Below are 19,088 nucleotides of genomic sequence, written 5' to 3' on the forward strand. Positions count from 1 at the left end.
AACTTTAGGAAGAGATTGGCAAGTCTGCCATGTTTGTGTGAGATTTGAAGCTGTTTCTTTCAAATATTGATGGCTCCAACATCTAAAAATTCATAAATCTGCAGATTTTAACAAGAGAATGATTTGAAGAACCTAAGTGGATTGTTGTACCAAACAATTAGAGAAGGCATATTTTTCTAAAGTGCACATGGGACATTTATAGAACTTAACTGTACATTAGGCATGAATCATGTCTTAAAACATGTCAAGGCACTGATAGCAATTACTTTCTCAGGGTACTAATATCTTTTTTTAATGTTTACTTTTGAGAGGGGGAGGAAGGGGGAGGGAGGGGGAGAGAGGGAGAGGGGGAGGGGGGTAGAGAGAGAGAGAGAGAGGAGAGAGAACACAAGTGGGGGAAGGGTAGACAAAGACAGAGATTCCCAAGCAGGCTCCAAGCTGTCAGCACAGAGCCTGATGCAGGGCTGGAACTCATGAACCATGAGATCATGGCCTGAGCCAAAGTTGGATGCTTAACTGACTGAGCCACACAGGTGCCCCTCTGTGTACTAATATCTTACTAACCACTTTTTCAGAGCACCAGGCTATTAAGATGGAAAGGACACTGGAATAGAGAGCATGGGCACAGACCTTCAGACATGGAAGCTTGGCATGACAAAGATGGCATTGTATATCCATGGGGAAAGGTGGGACTATTCAATTAATCATGCAGGACATTTATCCACATGTAAGAAAATTTAATTAGATTGATACTTCATTATAGTACCAACACAAAAAACTCAGTTCCAGATACGTCTAAGGTTTAAATGTAAAAGGCAAAAAATTCAGCAGTTTTAGAAGAAAATATAGGAGGATATCATATGATCTTGGGATAAAGATTTCTTCTAAAGATGCCAAAGGCAACACTCAATTGCTAAATTCAAGTACATTAAAATTAAACATTTCTATTCATTAGAAGACTACGAAGAATGTTGCAAAGTCAAGCTACAATGGGGGAGAAGGTCTCTGCAACATATATAACTGACAAAGGGATGATATCTAGAATGCATTAAAAAATCTATAAATAAATAAGAAAAAGACCATCAATGCAATAAGAAAACAGAATAAAAAGGTATGAACCGGCCTTCGATAGAAGATATGAATGGTGAGTATTAAAAGGGGTTCAACACTTAGTATTTTATACCCACAAAATTGGCAAAGTTAAGAATTCTCTCTGTGCTAAGTGTTGGTGAGAATGTGGATCAACATTCCCCTTACAAACAGCTGGGAAGAATGTAAATTGGTACAACCACTTTGGAAAATAAGTTGGCATTTTCTTATCAATTTGCATTCCCTTCAGCATTTCTCTTCCCTTCTGAGTATCTGCTAGGAAAATTCTAGGACATATTCACAGAAGACATAAGACTATTTATAGCAATAGTGTTTTTAAGTACAAAAAAAAAATTAGAACCCTAAATGAATCAAGGATAAGCAGAGGAGACCTTTCTTTTCAGTCATTTAGTTGAGGGGGAGAGGACAGAAAACAAGTAGCTAGAGAGGGGGGCATCGAGTTTCAGGATGGTTTCTTTCTGGTTAGATGGTTATTCTGTCTTTGAGGATAGAAGCTCCGTCAAACACTGCTCGCTATCCTCCGTGTTGCCTTGTACATAGGAGGTTATTAAATCAGGGTATATTGCACTAAAATGAGTTTCAAGTCTCTAGATTCAAAGGCAAGAAACAGATTCCAAAGCTCCAGTGACTTCTGAATCACCTACTACCATTAGATCACCTACATTATTCACTGTTTTCCCTTCTTAGTGAGGGGAGGGACATCAGAATCTGACTTTTTATCCAGTTTCTAAGGCTCTGAAGAGGTGGCCCTCTGACCATATTTAACAAGCCATCAGGAAATGGATTAGGTATCAGTAGGGATGACCAATGAGGTAAAATGACTTACCTGGATTCTTTTTCATTTATATCGACGTTATCATAGATAATAACTTCCTGAGACCTAAGTTCTAGGGTCAAGACACGAACAAAATAGTACACTATTAGGTATGGCTCATACAAATTTCTGGGCTTTCCGAATCATCCACAATGTCCACCATTATCCTTAATACCCAATTATCCAGGTGTCTCCCCATGTCTGTTTTATCAAAATCTGATCATAGAACACAGGCTGGAAGGATCAAAGAGCAAAAAGAATCTCCATTTGGGGAGAAATTCAATTAAGAGATTAAAAAAATAGTGGCATGCCCTAGTATCTCAAATATACACATATATATTTATGTCTATTTAATTTCATGCATGTTTTCAGAAAATATGAGTTGCTGAAAGGGTCATCTTTAGAATAGCTCCCCATCATCCTGGAACTGGGCAAAGATGTTTTACTTCTAGAACAGTAAGACGGCTTTTCCAAAATCCTGGAAAAAGACAGTTTAAGTAAAATATTCATGTTTTTTTCCTCCTTAATTTTGATTTCAAACCAATGGTAACTGCTCTTCTATAATAATCTTGCATAAAATTGAACCTTAGTGCATAATTGGACATTTTCAGTTTGGGATATTCACATTCCTTGGTGCTTTACATAGAATCCCATGTTTAAGTGATTCACCACTTGAATGAGTTTGAGACTTTCTAGTAAAATAATTTCGTAATTCATATTTGATTATTCATAAATTTGGCTGCGAGTACAATGCATGTCTATTCTATGTTGGCTTTTTGGATTTTTACATGGACCAAGGAAACTTGGGGGGGGACCTATGATTTTACCAGGCTTATTTATATAACCTTCACTTGTTATTTAGTACAGCAAACTCATATTTCTGAAATATAATATACATTTGAATTGCCTAATCAGAGTGAAATCAAAGTACCACCATGGCTAAGGCTTACAAACAAAACCCAGCAAACAACACATGGCCTTCTTACTGGCAGATTCAACTCACTGTACATGTATTGAGATCATACTATGGATCAGACAATGTACTAATCTGTGCATTATTGTTTTTATAGCAAAGAATATTCCAGTGACCCATCCTTGATTCAGCTAGTCAGTGTACTGCAACTTGATCATGTCCAACTCATTAGGTCTTAATTAGGGTGATTTGGCTGTCAAATCCTACAAGAGCTGTGTGGTATAATGTAAAATGCACGAGCTTTGTAATCAGAGAAACTTGAGTACAAATCCCAGATCACTAAGGTATGGATATGGGTCCTAGAGCTTCCTAAAAAGATACTATTGTTCTGGAATTTTAAGAGGCCTGGTATATAATAGGTACTTGAGAAACGTTATCCATCTTCCCCAACATAAGTTATACTGTTGGATAAAATGTTGTCTTTGATCTTTATGTCTCAAACTTTCATTAACTATGGAATGAAGGAAGGATTACTACTTCTCTTTCTCTGCCTCTGAATATGCCAGTACTGAGTAGTTTTGTGCCAGTAATAAGTGAATGTCACTTACCTAAATCAGGCAGCGAAATGGAAAATGCACTGCTGATTGACAGGAGACACAAAAGGGTTAAGGAAAAAAGCCAGGTTCAGAAAGATTAGCTGATCCATCTCAAATAACATATTGATGACTAGGTTTCTTGCTGCAAGTGCATCTAGGCAAAGATGTGAAGCAAACCTCTCCTGTAGCTTTGTTCTGATCAACCGTCCCCCTGCTTCCACACCACCATTTAAAAATGAGCTGATGTACCCCTGGGACCACCCGTAGTTCCCTCCCCTAACTAGACAACTTCAGGCTCTGCCCTGTCCATTCACAAGATCCTGTTTCCACCTTCAAACCTTCCAAGATGCCCATCAAATACAGGCCTACCTTGTTTCATTGCAATTCACAGACACTGAGTTTTTGACAAATAGGTTTGTGACAACTTGCCATCAGCAAGCCTATCAACACTGTTTTTCTAAGAACATTTTCTTTTTTTTTTTTTAATTTTTTTTTTCAACGTTTGTTTATTTTTGGGACAGAGAGAGACAGAGCATGAACGGGGGAGGGGCAGAGAGAGAGGGAGACACAGAATCGGAAACAGGCTCCAGGCTCTGAGCCATCAGCCCAGAGCCCGACGTGGGGCTCGAACTCACGGACTGCGAGATCGTGACCTGGCTGAAGTCAGATGCTTAACCGACTGCGCCACCCAGGCGCCCCGCTAAAAACATTTTCTTAATGTCTCTGGATCATATTTTGGTAATTCTCGAAGCATTTCAAGTTTTTTCATTATTATTCATTATGGTAATCAGTGATCAGTGATTAGGACTCACTAAAGCTCAGAAGATGGTTAGCATTTTCAGCAACAGATTTTTAAATTAAGGTACATACATTTTTTTAGACATGTTTCACGCTTAGTAGACCACAGTATAAACACAACTTTTATATGAACTGGGAAACCAAAAAACTGGACTCACTTTATTGCTAACATTTGCTTTGTTGCGATGGTCTGGAACCCAACACACAATATCTCTGAGTTGCCCCTGGACATCCACTGTGGTGAAAGAGAACCACCCTCTGCAGACATGGGACCCCGCCTACATGTATGGTTAAGCCAAAAGGATATCTTGAGGGCAGAATTCCAGGCCAGGGGGGATGGGAGATAGCAAATTGCTAAGTGGGAGAGGGACATTTGGCCCGAGTAGATTGTTCGGTTACACAGTTAAGGAGATGGAAGGAAGCAGGGTGTGGTAGAAAAAAAAATCCACGTATTTTAAGCAATGAGTTTCAGTGCAGTCCGACGGGGACACTCACCACGGGCCAGACCCCCTGTGCTGGGTATATAAAATGATCAGACGCAGTTTCTACCCTGAAGTAGCCGGGTGTTTAGTGAGGGAGACCCAAAGTACAACACTATGTGATAAGAACCTAAGAAAGGAATGTCCAAAGAAACAGCACTTCTGGGAAAATCAGCTAACCTTTATGCAAGCCTTAGGTTCTTCATTTCTAGAGCGAACACCAGCTCTATCACACGGGGGAGTATTAGAGCTGCATGGGCATACCTAAGTAGATGTGCTTGGGAAAGAGCTGAGGACATTCAATGGTCCCTGCTGTCAGTGACTGTACAACCAGACCTGGTGCCATCAGAACAGAGGAGCAGCAGTCCCTGGGGTCAGAGGGAGCTGCATCTGACTCTGAGTTCTGCCACTTGTCCACTTACCTGTGCAAGTCACATAACTTTTCAAAGCCCTAATTTTTCATCCGTGAAATGGAGAAAAGAGTTTCTATCTCATCGTGAGTATTGTGAGAACTGGAGAGACAACACACGTGAAGCCCTTCACCCTCCCTGTCCTCGATGCCTCGTTAGCGTACTTCCTTGGCTTCTCCACTCAAGGGTTCCTAGCTCAGCAAAGCCTTTCTTAATGCCAACTCCGTTCCTCTATTTTTTTGGGTCAGGGTGATGGTAGCTCCTATTTAAACATAGAAACGGAGGCTACAAAAAGTCTAGAACGATATTGCCTTCCTCTAGGTCATTTAACTCATTCATCAGCTATTTACGGAGTACCTATCATGTCTCACGCACTGTTCTTTATACTGGAGATACAGCAGGGGACAAAACCATGAGTGCCCTCATGGATTCTAGCAGGGTGAAGCAGATGCAACAAGGATTTTTATGTTCTGTCAACTAAGGAGAGAAGTGCAAATGAACAAAAGAGAGCAAGATGAGGGGCCAGGAGGGCTGCAGGTGAGGGCTGGTCTGCCGTTTTTCGGAAGATGGTCAGGGAAGGGTTCGCTGATAAGGCAACTTGAGTAGAATCTGAAGGAAGGGAGGGGGTGAGCCACACTGTTATCTGAATGAAAGCGTTCTGGGAAAGGGAACGGCCAATGCAGAGACCGACAGGCAGAGGTGTGCTAGGTCTCTTTAAAGAAAAACAAGGAAGTCGGTGCATCTGGAACAGAGGGTGTGAGAACAGGTTTAACATCTAGTTCCCATGTAAAACTCATAGCAGAGCTGAGACCAGTTGGCATTTAATTCTTGGCTTATTTCTACCTAAATCAGACCATTTAATGACTGTCCTAATAGACAGTGTGTGTATCCGAGAGAAAGAGAGGGTGGAGAGCCTTACTCTTTTTCCATGTCACATTCCCAGTGTTGCAAAACCTCTCTCTGAAGGTAAGGTAATCAAGTAGGAGTTGGTGTTCAATCAAAAAGCTCAATAAACACAGTAATAAATTCTATCTTGTCCTGTTATATCTACACGTTATTAATTGAAAAATTAAGGCTGAGGGGCAGATTTTGCCAAAATTTATGAGAAAAATATATCTTATTTTTATTTGAGAGAGAGAGTGAGTTGGGAAGAGGGGCAGAGGGAGGGAGGGAGAGGGGGAGAGAGAGAGAGAGAGAGAGAGAGAGAGAGAGAGAGGGAGAGCGAGAGAGAGAGAATCCCAAGCAGGCTCCATACAGTGGGAAGCCGGATGCAGGGTTCCATCCCATGACCCTGGGATCATGATCTGAGCTGAAACCCAGGGCCAGTCAACTCAACTGACTGAGCCATGCAGGTGCCCAAGGGAAAAATCTTATTAGACCTTCCTAAAGATGAAACATCTTTCTCTGCAGGTAGTAAATTTCTTTTTTATACAGGTGTGCAAGCACAGATATTTAGCTTGTTAGGAAGTTTCCAGAAAAGCTTTTGTACTGCATTAGACTAGATAATATGGATTTCTCTTATAACCCTGTGATTCTCTAACTTCAAGAAAAAAGGTTTCTCAGGAGTATTAATAGATGTTAGAAAACATGCACAGGATGTTAGGGAGACACAGAGGAGACACAGGTAATTCAGGTCTGGATAGAGAGGTTCAGGAAAGGTGTCCCAGAAGGGATACTGTTTGACCAAATGTTAAGGGAAGACCAGAACTCTGATAATCAAAGGAGGTTGGAGGAGGGCGGGTGCATTCCAGACCAAGGGAATGTCATGGTTAAAGCAAGGAGGCACCAATACCATGGCAGAATTACATCTGTCGGGTATTTATGTGGGATGGTAAAGGAAATCTGAGTGAGAGATGGAACTGGACAAAAAGGGAGCTTCCATAAAATATTCACTTGCCATAGAAAAAGCCTGGGTATTCTAAAAGTCATTAAGGAGTCACTGAATAGTTCTAAGAAAAAGGAAATGAGATTTGCATTAAAAAATATCAGCATTTTCACCTGGATCAATTTTTTTGTTAATGTTTATTTATTTTTGAGACAGAGAGAGACAGAGCATGAGCAGGGAAGGGGCAAAGAGAGATGGAGACACAGAATGTGAAGCAGGCTCCAGGCTCTGAGCTGTCAGCACAGAGCCCGATGCGGGGCTCGAACTCACGAACCGTGAGATCATGATCCGAGCCGAAGTCGGACGCTTAACTGACTGAGCCACCCAGGTGCCCCGCCTGGATCAATTTTTTAAGGGACCACAGGCATCATGCTAATCGTTTTTTGTCAGAAGCATCTAACCTGCCAGGGCACGAGTATGCCTTCAAGCGTAGGTCTAACTGACCACTGGAGCTCTACTTCCATGGTCAGGAGTGCAATCTGTGAACAAGACGGTCTGTTGGATCTCTTGGTAGATCTAGATCCAGCAGACAACTGGACTAAAAATCATGTAACTTTCAGCTTCTACGAAGGACGAGAAAGTCAAGGTAGAGTAGTAATTCCATGCCAATGTATCTGGTGACCTTAGGGAAATTATCTTATTGTCCCCTGCTCTTATAAAACATAGATCTCTGTCTATATCCATTTCTACATATTAGAGAAGTGCCTGCAGAAACTGCCCACCCTCTCTTGTAGGCAAGAGGAAACATGGGCTGGGGCATGATTTGCCCACAACTGCACACTGAGTAAATGACAAAGCTGTAACTAGCATCCAGAATCCAGGCCTCCCATACTGCTGGAGAACGTGTAACCTTCTCAACCACGGGTAATTAGCGTGGAGATCTTGGAGGGCCCTTTCCAGGTCTAACACCTTGAGATATATGAACCAGTCAGCTGCAAAGTTCCTCTCCCCTGTCTACACATCACTTCTCTCTAGAGATGCAAATTAGAATACAGAAGTGTAGACAGGTAAAACACTGAAACTCGCAGGGCCAAGAAAACATACAAGGACGTAATTAATAACACAATGGCCGGTGATAACAGGGATATATGGCAACAAAATTACTTTCTGGACTTTGCTTAGGCTTTCCTCTCTACCCTTGTTTACAACCCTGTTTCATCAAATTTTTTTTTTTTCCAAACGGATGTTGTCACCTTCTTATTACTAGCTGTGGGTGTGGTTCATTCACAAATTGGAAAGAAGAAGCAGGTGATAAGCAGGCCTTTGGCTTTGGTTTCTGATACCCCCTGCACCGTTTCTGAGACTAGGACGCAGAGCCACAAGGCTGACACTGCGAGTTCCCCCATGGAGGGGAAAACAAAAACAACCGCCAAAGACTTTTTACCTTACATTTTCTTTCAACTTGTTTTTCTTCATTTTAAATCTGTTCTTTTCTTTCTTCAAGAATTTCTGCAGTCTTTTAAGGGCTTCTTTTCCGTCTAAGCTAAGAGGAATCAGAGGATACAAACAACACGGCATTTGAGAGAGTACTAGAGAAGGAAGAGGCTCATTCCAGAACACGTCCCACTCCAGGAAGCGAGAGCAAATGCCTCATCAACCTCTGTGCTAGTCTTATTTGTTTAGATGCCAATATGAAGTAACACACACCAGTCAGCTACGAAGGGAATTATACTTCAGTACAAGCTTCATCCACCGCGAATGGTCCCTATTTCGTACATGTGAAGCAAGAGCTTCCTTTCAGAGAAGATGACTTAGGGAAAGAATAGTTTACAAACTATACTGGAAATACAGCAATTGTGGCTCCTGAAATCCCTGTCACCAACTTTTAATTGACCGACTGATATTACAACAACGGTGGTACATTTATTGCCCAGTTAATGATTAAAATTCTTCCAAATATGCTCTTGGGTTTTTTTTAGGGGAGCTGGAGAGGGAATGATACATCCACACCATCCCACCCAGCATGGAACACTACTCCTCCCTCCAACCCTTGAACTTCTTGCTTTTGACCGTTGCTGTTTTCATTTCCACAATGTGCCCTCAGTAACTGAAGTTGACGAATAAGGCCCATTTGAACAAATATTCCCGATAACACTGAATTCTTAGATATTAAATTAAGTCTAAATCCCAGAGACAGTCTTCTTAACTTGCAAAGACACAAATTACGTCATGACCAGTGATTTCTTTCCGCAAATGCTATGATAGGGCCGAAGCGAGTTTTATTACTATTTACTTCTCCCTTTGGACTTAATTCCTAACACGATATTAAAGTTCCCTACTTGGAGAGATGGGCGTTTTCTTAAGAGAGAAAAGCAATATGATTAAAGATTCTAGCATATGACTGTACACAATCCCAAGTCTCTTATTCATCACAATTGTAGGTTAAAGTAGCTTCTCTCTACTCATGATGCAAATCCTAAGCATGACACAGTCAAAGTAAGACTACTTCTTAAAGTCTGATTTTCCTACAGCATCAATACTATTAGCTACAATGCTAAGAAAGAGAGGAACTCACTCTATTTTTGGGTAGTTGCCTTTTGTTTTGTAGACCTCTTCATACACTTCTTCGCTATTTTCTTCTGGAATTAAAAGAACTGTTTTCATGTATTACAATGACAATAGCTCAAATTCATATTTCACCAGAAATTATTGGATACCGATCATGTGCTAGGTACACTTTCATGTCAGGCACATTTTTAAAAATATTTTTTTAATGTTTATTTATTTTTGAGAGAGAGAGAGAGAGAGAGAGCAAGCAGGAGAGGGGCAGAGAGGGAGACAGAAATCTAAGCAGGCTCTAGGCTCTGAGCTGTCAGCACAGAGCCTGATGGGGGGCTCGAAGGGAGATCATGACCTGAGCTTATGTTGGATGCTCAACGGACTGAGCCACATTTTCTTTTTTTTTTTTTTTAATTTTTTTTTTCAACGTTTATTTATTTTGGGGACAGAGAGAGACAGAGCATGAACGGGGGAGGGGCAGAGAGAGAGGGAGACACAGAATCGGAAACAGGCTCCAGGCTCTGAGCCATCAGCCCAGAGCCTGACGCGGGGCTCGAACTCTCGGACCGCGAGATCGTGACCTGGCTGAAGTCGGACGCTTAACCGACTGCGCCACCCAGGCGCCCCGAGCCACATTTTCTTTTAAAGTTTATTTATTTGGAGAGAAAGGGACAGAGAACCCCAAGCAGACTCCGTGCTGTTAGCACAGAGCCCAACACAGGGCTTGATCTCATGAACCGTGAGACCATGACCTGAGTCAAAACCATGTGTCAGACGCCTAATCAACTGAGCCACCCAGGTCCCTCAGGCATACGGTAAAAATAATTAAACCCCTATAAAAGTAGGTACAAAATGAAAATTCATATTTGCTTCTCCCCTGATCCTAAGTCTGATCTGATACAGTCAAAAAAAGCAGGTTTATCAACAGATTCCATCCTTCTACCCTCTTCCTTTGCATATTTTGTATATAACATTCAGAGTCTATAAACATCACATGCTGTGTTGGATGTTGGGGCAATAAAGGGGAACCAAAGCATCCTGAATAATCTTCCCCTTCTTAGCATGGCTTTAACCTAGCCTAATACATCAGCTTAAGATACACAGATGCAATTGAAGGCTACCCTGTATGGGAGGATTTTCAAGTTTAATTTTTTTTAATGTTTATTTTTGAGAGAGACAGAGAGACAGTGTGTGAATGGGGGAGGGGCAGAGGAAGAGGGAGACAGAGAATCCAAGGCAGGCTCCAGGCTCTGAGCTGTCAGCACAGAGCCCCATGCGGGGCTTGAACCCACACACCATGAGATCATGACCTGAGACGAAGTCGGGCTCTCAACCGACTGAGCCACCCAGGCGCCCCCCTACCTACATTTGCAAACGTCTTCTTATACTTACCATCATCTGAAGCAAATGAGCTAGAGAAATCTGACCTTGTCCTGGGGGGAGAAGTAACACAGAGACCATTAACCTGTTGTGTTGTACCTTTAAAGTCTTACCACACTGCTGAAGGGCTGAGATGCACTTACCTCCCTCTGCTGGGGCACTCAACATCGTCGTATGTCTCCTCTGAGATGGAGCGAGGCTTCCAGGCCCCCTGGCCTGGCATTTCTTTAGTGACCTCCAAGGCCTCCACATACCCACCTATAAAGAAAACAGAGAAAGTCCTGGAAGAATAGCTCATCAAGTGCTACTAGCATAAATGCATTCGCACATGTCGTGGCAGTGGAGGCAAGAACAGGAAAGGCAGATTTCATCAACTAAAACCGGATTATAATTTTGATGTGTGCGTTTCTTTGGCAAACCATTTTGCCTTGCAGAGACTCAGTTATGGTTCTCTGAAGTTGGGATAATAAAAACACGGACTCTTAAGTGAGTGTGGCAAGGATGAATACGTATTCATGAAAAGTGCTCGTTACCTAGTGACCAGTAACTCCTCCCTCTTCTCTGATGGCTCTTCTCTAATCTCAGACCTCAGATGGTGATATCCTCCAGGATACAGCCCTGGGGCTTCTCTCTCTTTATAAGTTTTTTTTTAATGTTTATTTTTTTAATTTTATTTTTAAAAATTTTTTTAAACGTTTATTTATCATTGAAAGACAGAGAGAGTCAGAGCGTGAGCAGGGAAGGGGCAGAGGGAGAGGGAGACACAGAATCCGAAGCAGGCTCCAGGCTCTGAACTGTCAGCACAAGCCCGACGCGGGGCTCAAACTCACAAACCGCGAGATCATGACCTGAGCTGAAGTCAGAGGCTTAACCAACTGAGCCACCCAGGCACCCCTTTAATGTTTATTTTTGAGAGGGAGAGCATGAGAGCGAGTGGGGGAAGGGCAGAGAGCGAGGGAGAGAGAGAGAGAGGGAAAGAGAGAGAGAGAGAGAGACGGAGAGAGAGAGAGAGAGAGAGGGAGAGGGAGAGAGAGAGGGAGAGAGGGAGAGGAAGAGGGAGAGAGGGAGAAGAAGAGAGAGAAGGAGAGAGGGAGAGGGAGAGAGAGAGGGAGACAGACAGACAGACGGAGAATCCGAAGCAGGCTCCAAGCTCTGAGCTGTCAGCACTGAGCCTGATGCGGGTCTCAAACTCACCAATTATGAGATCATGACCTGAGCTGAAGTGGGATGTTTAACCGACTGAGCCACCCAGGTGCCCCACTCTCTCTTGAAATTTAGATGATCTTATCCAGTTGTGTGGCACTTTTCTCTTCAAATTTCTTAGACCAGTTGACTGAGCGAGCACATTAGCATTTCCTTACTCCTTAGTGATGGAATTAGCCAGAAGATGGGGTGCCAGGTTGAAAAATGTACGGGGATGGTGGGCGCAAGTAGCGAGCCCTGTTAACTGCAGGTGCTGGTTTATTTCACAGAGCTATACACTTGTCATAACCATAAAACTGTTGTATTTTTATCAGTTGGCATAGTTTGATATTTCGAGTACGGGTGATTCAGAACCATTTTCACACATGGACTGTTAATCAGAAAGAAGAAGTGATACATCTGAGAAATAAGCAAGAAGCAAACGGACTTGTGTCAATTAAACGAACCAAGTAACGAAATTTTAACCCCTGGTAAGAAGTCAGCATGTTCGAACCCCAAACTGTCTCAGGCACGTCAGCTCCTAGAGCCGTCACGTGCTGCTTTTCCATAAGAGGTTAGCAGCAAGTTTCTCCCAGCACAAAACAAAGATGCTGCACACACAGGTGCCTAACTCCTAGTTCAAGACCGCTTTTTTTCTTTTTTTATCCTTCCTTTTGGCTGCGGCAAATGTTAAAGTTTATGGCTTCCTCTTAAAAACACAGACAGCTCCCAAATTTACATCTCTCACTTAGACATCTTTCACAAATTCTAGATTCTCCCTTACCCTTCACGTCACTCCCATTTGGCTGTCTAAATACATTACGTTCCAAACCAAACTCAAGGTTTCTTCTCTGCAAATCTGCATTTCCTGAGGTCGGTCCCAGCTAAGTAAACAGTGGCAGCTCGTCCTTTCTGTCGTTCGGGTCCCAAACAGGAAGACGTCCTTGATTCTCTTCTCTACTTGCAAATTCTATCCTGAATCCAAGCACGGCTCAACAAGTCTACCCCGCACGCTCCTCCAAGCGCCCGTCCTTTCTCTCTCACGTTAGTACCACATGCTCCTAACAGGCCCCTTGATTCATCCCTTCGCATTTCTTCTTTCACGACCGCAGCCAGGATAATTCTTTAAATGCAATCAGATCACTCTGTTCTGGTGCTCACAGCCTGTCATTTGTTCTTAAAAACCTGTCAACGTAAATGTCAAAGTTCTTGCAATGGTCTATAGAAGCCCCCACGCTATCCGGCCCCTTGTCACGTCTCTGACCTCATCTCCTACTACACTCTGCTCCAGCCACACACCTCCTGGCTGCTCTGCCCCCACACCCGGTAGGCTCCTGCCCCAGGATATTGGCACTCCTTCCCCCCTCTCCCCCGGAACATTCTTATCCTAGATACACATGGCTCTCCTCATCTCCGTTACAGCTTTGAAGTCACCTATGACTACTTGAAAAATCCCACTTCTACCTCTCCTTGGCTTTCCTGATTCTCTTTCCTTGCCTTATCTTTTTCCCTGTAACATTTACTGCCATTCCATAGAGTGGATATTTTACTGTTTATATATTTATGATCTGTCTCCTCTGATCAGAATGCAACCTCTGTGAGGATAGGAATTTTTATCAGTTTTGTCTACTACCATACCCCCCAGCCCCTGGACCAGTGCCGGGCACATAAAAGGCACTCCAATATTTTTTAATATTAAATGATTTGAATAGATAGGTCTTCTAACAGAAGTGTTTTCTGTACTGAATTTTTAGTTATAGTGTACTGATTTTTTTTTCAACGTTTATTTATTTTTGGGACAGAGAGAGACAGAGCATGAACGGGTGAGGGGCAGAGAGAGAGGGAGACACAGAATCGGAAACAGGCTCCAGGCTCTGAGCCATCAGCCCAGAGCCCGACGCGGGGCTCGGACTGCGAGATCGTGACCTGGCTGAAGTCGGACGCTTAACCGACTGCGCCACCCAGGCGCCCCAGTGTACTGATATTTTAAATTTTCTATCTAGTATCTCATTACATACTTGTTATTTGTTCTTTTTTCTTCCCCTTCATCCTCCTCTTTCTTGACTGAGATTTCTTCTCTTTATTCTTTTTTCTTTTCTATTTGTTTGGAAGTTTCCATTTGCTTAGAAGTTACCCGAGTATGTTTTCAATTTTACTTCTAACACACAGGAAAAAGCACACATCCTAAGAGTACAGCTCAATGGTTTTTCCCAAGATGAACATAGTCATGCATGGAGCACGTATTTCAAAAACCTAACACTGCCAGTGCCCCTCCGAGCCCCTCCCACGCTCTGTTCCGGTCGTCATTCCTTCTCACAAGGGTAGCCACCATCGTTAACGCCTAACACGTGAAGTAAATTCTGCTTGTTTCTGAACTTTTATTAATGCAATCATTCAGAATGTTTTCTTTGGTGTCGCCTACTTCAATACTCCGTGACATTCATCTGTGTTGTTGCATACAGTTGTAATTTGTTCCTTCCCGTAACTATTCCATTGTGTGAATACACTACATTTATTCATTGTACTTTAGATGGACACGTGGACAGTTTCCAGGGTGAGGCTGTTATAAAAAGTTCTGCTGTGAATGTCTTGTATCTGTCTTGGTAGACTGAAGGATGCATTTCTCTTGGTACAAGAACAGGCACGGCGTTGCCTGTCATAGGCATACGCCGGACTTTAATAGATACTGCCAGACGGTTTTCCAAGGTGAGTACCTCAGTTCACAGTCCCAGCAAGTGTAGGAGAGTTCTAGCTGCTCCACAGCTTCACTAACACTTGGTATTTTTAGTCTTTTTTACTTTAACCATTTTGGGTGGGCAGGTAGTGATACCGCATTGTAGGTTTCATTTCCATTTCCCCACGACTTATTGAAGAGCTCTTTATTATGTATTTACTTTTTGAATATCTTCGAGTGAAGTACCTGTTCAAGCATTTTCCTCATTTCATTTTTCTGATTTCTATTCTTCTTAAGTTTATTTATTTATTTTGAGAGAGAGGGGACCATGAACGCAAGTGCAAATGGGGGAAGGGGCAGAGAAAGAGGGAAAGAAAGAATCCCAAGCGGGCTGTGCGCTGTCAGCATGGGGCTGAAACTCACGAACTGTGAAATCACGACCTGAGCCAAAATCAAGAGTTGGATGCTTAACCGACTGAGTCACCCAGGTGCCCCTGATTTTTTTTTTTTCTGGATACAGTGACGTTCACAGAAGCTTTATATATTCCATCTGAGTCCTTTGTCATATATCTATATGTACAGATCTCTCTCTGTCTCTCTAGATATCTGTATATCAAATAACCTCTTCCACTGTGTCTTGCCTTTTCACTCTGGTATCTTTTGATGAATATATCCTAGCTATGTTCTTCTAAGGCTAACGTAAATTAATACTACAATTAAAACCTTATGGGGCGCCTGGGTGGTGCAGTTGGTTAAGCGTCCAACTTCAGCCAGGTCACGATCTCACGGTCCGTGAGTTCGAGCCCCGCGTCGGGCTCTGGGCTGATGGCTCAGAGCCTGGAGCCTGTTTCCGATTCTGTGTCTCCCTCTCTCTCTGCCCCTCCCCTGTTGATACTCTGTCTCTCTCTGTCCCAAAAATAAATTAAAAAACGTTGAAAAAAAAAAACCTTAGACTGCTTTAATTGAGTTACCTTCTCGAAGTATGTGCTATTAATGTTCAGTATTTTTTCCCCTCTCCCCAGTTTTATATTCTTGGTGGTTTTTTTTTTTTTCAGTTGATATTTTTGGTCAGCTTTTTTCTTGCATCCAAAATTCTCTATCCAGGATTATCTTCCTTCTGCCTGAAGTATATGCTTTAGAATCTCCTTTAGAGATTTCATTTGGTGATAAAAGTCTCTTTTCATCTGAAAATACCTTAATTTTTCTTTCACTGTTGACCTGCATTTGCACGGGCTGCACAATTCTAGACAGACACTCAGGATCCTTCGGCTGCACTGTATTGAAGTTACACACTCTTGTTGAGAACTCAGCAGTCAGCCCGCTTGTTTCTTTCTGGGTGACTGACCTTTTTCTTTGTTTGCTTTGAAGATATTGGAAGAGATTTTCTTATTCTTCAGTTTCTTTAAGATCTAACTAGGTGTGTTCTTTTATTTATCCTACTTAGGAACTTTGGGGCTTCTTCATCTACAAACTGATTATCTTTCCACAATTCTAGAAAATGATGAGACATTATTTTTACTTTTTCCTCTTCCAACTCTTTCTAGGGCACCTTCGGAGAACTCTGACTTGATGTTACTTTTAAGATTTTTTCTTTTATCCTTGAGGATTCTTATCCTCTGCTCATTCTTTCCTATCATTCCCTACGGACTATGTTGGGATAATTTCTCTGAATGTATCTCCTAGTTCCTTAATTTCCTTTTCACCGGTGTCTAATCTGATATCACTCCCTTTCTATATCACTTTATCAAATTACTGTTTACCTCTATCAATTCTGTTTGTTCCCTGTTCCTATTCTTTTTACTTTTTAAAATCTACTATGATGTTTTGTATTTAACAACTCTCATATCTGTACTATCTTTCAGGTTGGTTCCTGTTGTCTGCTGTTCTGCTGGTCTCCAGTCACCGTGACTTGTTTGCTTGTGTGTTTAGTAATTGTGGCCTGTGAACTGTTAATTTTTAAAAGGATACATTGGGGAATTACTTGAAACCTAGGATGGAAGGAGGCTGCATCAAAGAGGATTTTGTGTGCTTCCAGCAGTGATCTGGGAGGGCTCACAAGTTGATACACATTAGACTAAATTGGGTTTCCTCTGGACCACACACATAGTAGTGGGGATTTGAACTGCAGGTGGGCAAGAAGATCAGCTCATGGGAATCTTTTCTTTTCTTTTTTTTTTTCCCTTCAGCCAGCACCAGGGTCAAAACGGACACGTTTCGGCTCCCTGGGGTTTAGGCTTTGTTAATTTTGTTTTCATCCCCAAGAAGCAATACTTTTTTTTAGTTTGTTCGTTTTTTACAAGAGGCCTATTTGCATAGGAGTATAGAAAAGACACGCCATTGTCTTTTTCTTCTCAAAATTTTCTGTTTTCCTGCCCACTCTCCTTGACTAAGCATTTTATGCTATTGAAACAAGTAATGCAAAGAGCCATTAATGGACCCAGCGACTCCCTTTGTGCTTTCGCGGCCTGCGCGTTATGTACAGATTACTCAGAATAATCTTCTTTGCACTGTTTTCTTCACGGCATAATCCTCAAATCTATAGTGACTCCTCGTGGGCAGTCCATAATTGCGTGAAAACAGCTTTCAGCCCCCTATTCAGGGCTCTCCTTTAACTCTTTTATTAACTTCAACTTGTCTTCCTCTCTTTTTTTTTTTTTTTTTGCTAGACTCCAAATTCAGTCTACCCACTTCTCAAGGCATGGTTTTCATTTTATGCCAACTCTGTGCTTTCTCATGTGTCATTAATATCACCAGAAATGTCTTTTTTTCCCCCCTGTTGTCACATTTATTTTTGAAAAAAAAAATTTTATCATGTTCGTAACATTTGAGATCTAGCCTTTTATAACACATTTATAAGAACACAATACAGCATTTTAAACTATGGGCAGAGTCTCATTCATTCTATGTGGACATAATCCTTTGAGGTCCTGACGTTATACAGGGGTCTCCTATTATAAGCTCACTCGGGGCAGGCCCCGGGATATAGCTCCTGTCCTCTGCGTAACACTCAGTCAAAACAGGGGCTCAAGGGATTCGGAGCTCAATAAAAACCCTCAGGCCAAGTGTAGCTCTGGCATTCACCTTCCAGGGCTCCCGGTTCCTGCAGATATGCGGATGCTTTCTTTTTATATCAGTTCTGTGATACTTTAATACATCTTCCAAAAATGTAACCTTTACTTGTCTTAGTCGAGACAATTATTCAGGTTGTCCAATCTACCACAGTCGCGCTAAAGTTGGATTTCTTCTTTTATTCCTTCCTTTCACAACATTTTGTCGGAGGTTCTCCAGTGTGTGAGACACTGTACCAGGTTGCAGAAATACAGAGAAAAATACCACATGGTCTCTGATCGCGTGGTGCCCACCGTGTACCATGGGAGACAGACACATAGCCCATGAATTGTAACGTAAGGGATGCTCTGCTTTTTTTTAGATGAGGAAATAAACGAAGAGAACTAACACTAATTGAGCACGCTAACTAGATACTTTATGTGCATTGACAAATGGGCCTTGGAAAATAAGGCGTATTATTCCCACTTGCATATGAAAGTCCATAAACTTCCCAAGGTTATGGGATTAGCATACAGTGGTCCTGGGTCCTAGAACTGCTTCACTCTAAAGCCTAATGTGGAAATGTGGTCATTCGGTTGCTGTTTTCATGTGATGGAATCAGAAAGGAGTGAGGAATTATGTCCCTGGAGAGCAGGGAAGAGGAGGATGGACCGAAGTAAGGGAGACTTCAGAAGAAGTGACTTTTAAAAAAAATTTTTTTTCTTTAATGTTTATTATTTGAGAAAGAGACAGAGAGCATGCAGGGGAGGGGCAGAGAGAGAGGGAGACACAGAATCGGAAGCAGGCTCCAGGCTCTGAGCTGTCAGCACAGAGCCCGACCCGGGGCTCGAACCCACAGACCGCGAGATCATGACCTGAGCTGAAGTCGGCCGCCTAACCGACTGAGCCACCCAGGCGTCCCAAGAAGTGACTTTTAAGACAGATCTTGAAGGATGCCTAGGACATCAGGAGGTAGAGAATTAGGTAGAGAATTCCAGACAGAGATTGGGCAAAATTACAGGGGCATTTAAACACGTGACTTGGGAAATACAGAATAGAGCAGAGTATGCAGGGATGTGGCCAACTAGTCCAAAGGCAGATTTTAAGGGGCCCTGAGTCCATCTCGTGATCACTGTGTTTTTATTCTTCTCATAACTGATTTGTAACATGTGAAATGTCAGTGGTTTGCCATGGTTTATTGGGCTGGAGCGGACACCTGTTTTGTCTACCTGCTATCTTCTTTTTCTCCCCGGTAACAGCCCTTTCCTTTTGTTTGGGAAATCCTTCAATCTGAGTTACT

The 19,088-nt window shown here is 42.3% G+C and overlaps 1 protein-coding gene across 1 annotated transcript in view; it reads right to left on the minus strand.

The window, feature by feature from the left end:
- The window catches only part of FYB2 (FYN binding protein 2), a 130,689-nt gene that overhangs the window by 16,695 nt on the left and 94,906 nt on the right, over positions 1-19,088 (minus strand). The window contains 7 exon segments of the mRNA XM_043573341.1: positions 1,937-1,997; positions 3,446-3,474; positions 8,390-8,594; positions 9,239-9,303; positions 9,521-9,584; positions 10,897-10,937; positions 11,028-11,142. Coding sequence (XP_043429276.1) covers positions 1,937-1,997; positions 3,446-3,474; positions 8,390-8,594; positions 9,239-9,303; positions 9,521-9,584; positions 10,897-10,937; positions 11,028-11,142 — 580 coding nt within the window.

Source organism: Prionailurus bengalensis, chromosome C1, assembly GCF_016509475.1.
Source record: "Prionailurus bengalensis isolate Pbe53 chromosome C1, Fcat_Pben_1.1_paternal_pri, whole genome shotgun sequence".
Classification (NCBI taxonomy): Eukaryota; Metazoa; Chordata; class Mammalia; order Carnivora; family Felidae; genus Prionailurus; species Prionailurus bengalensis.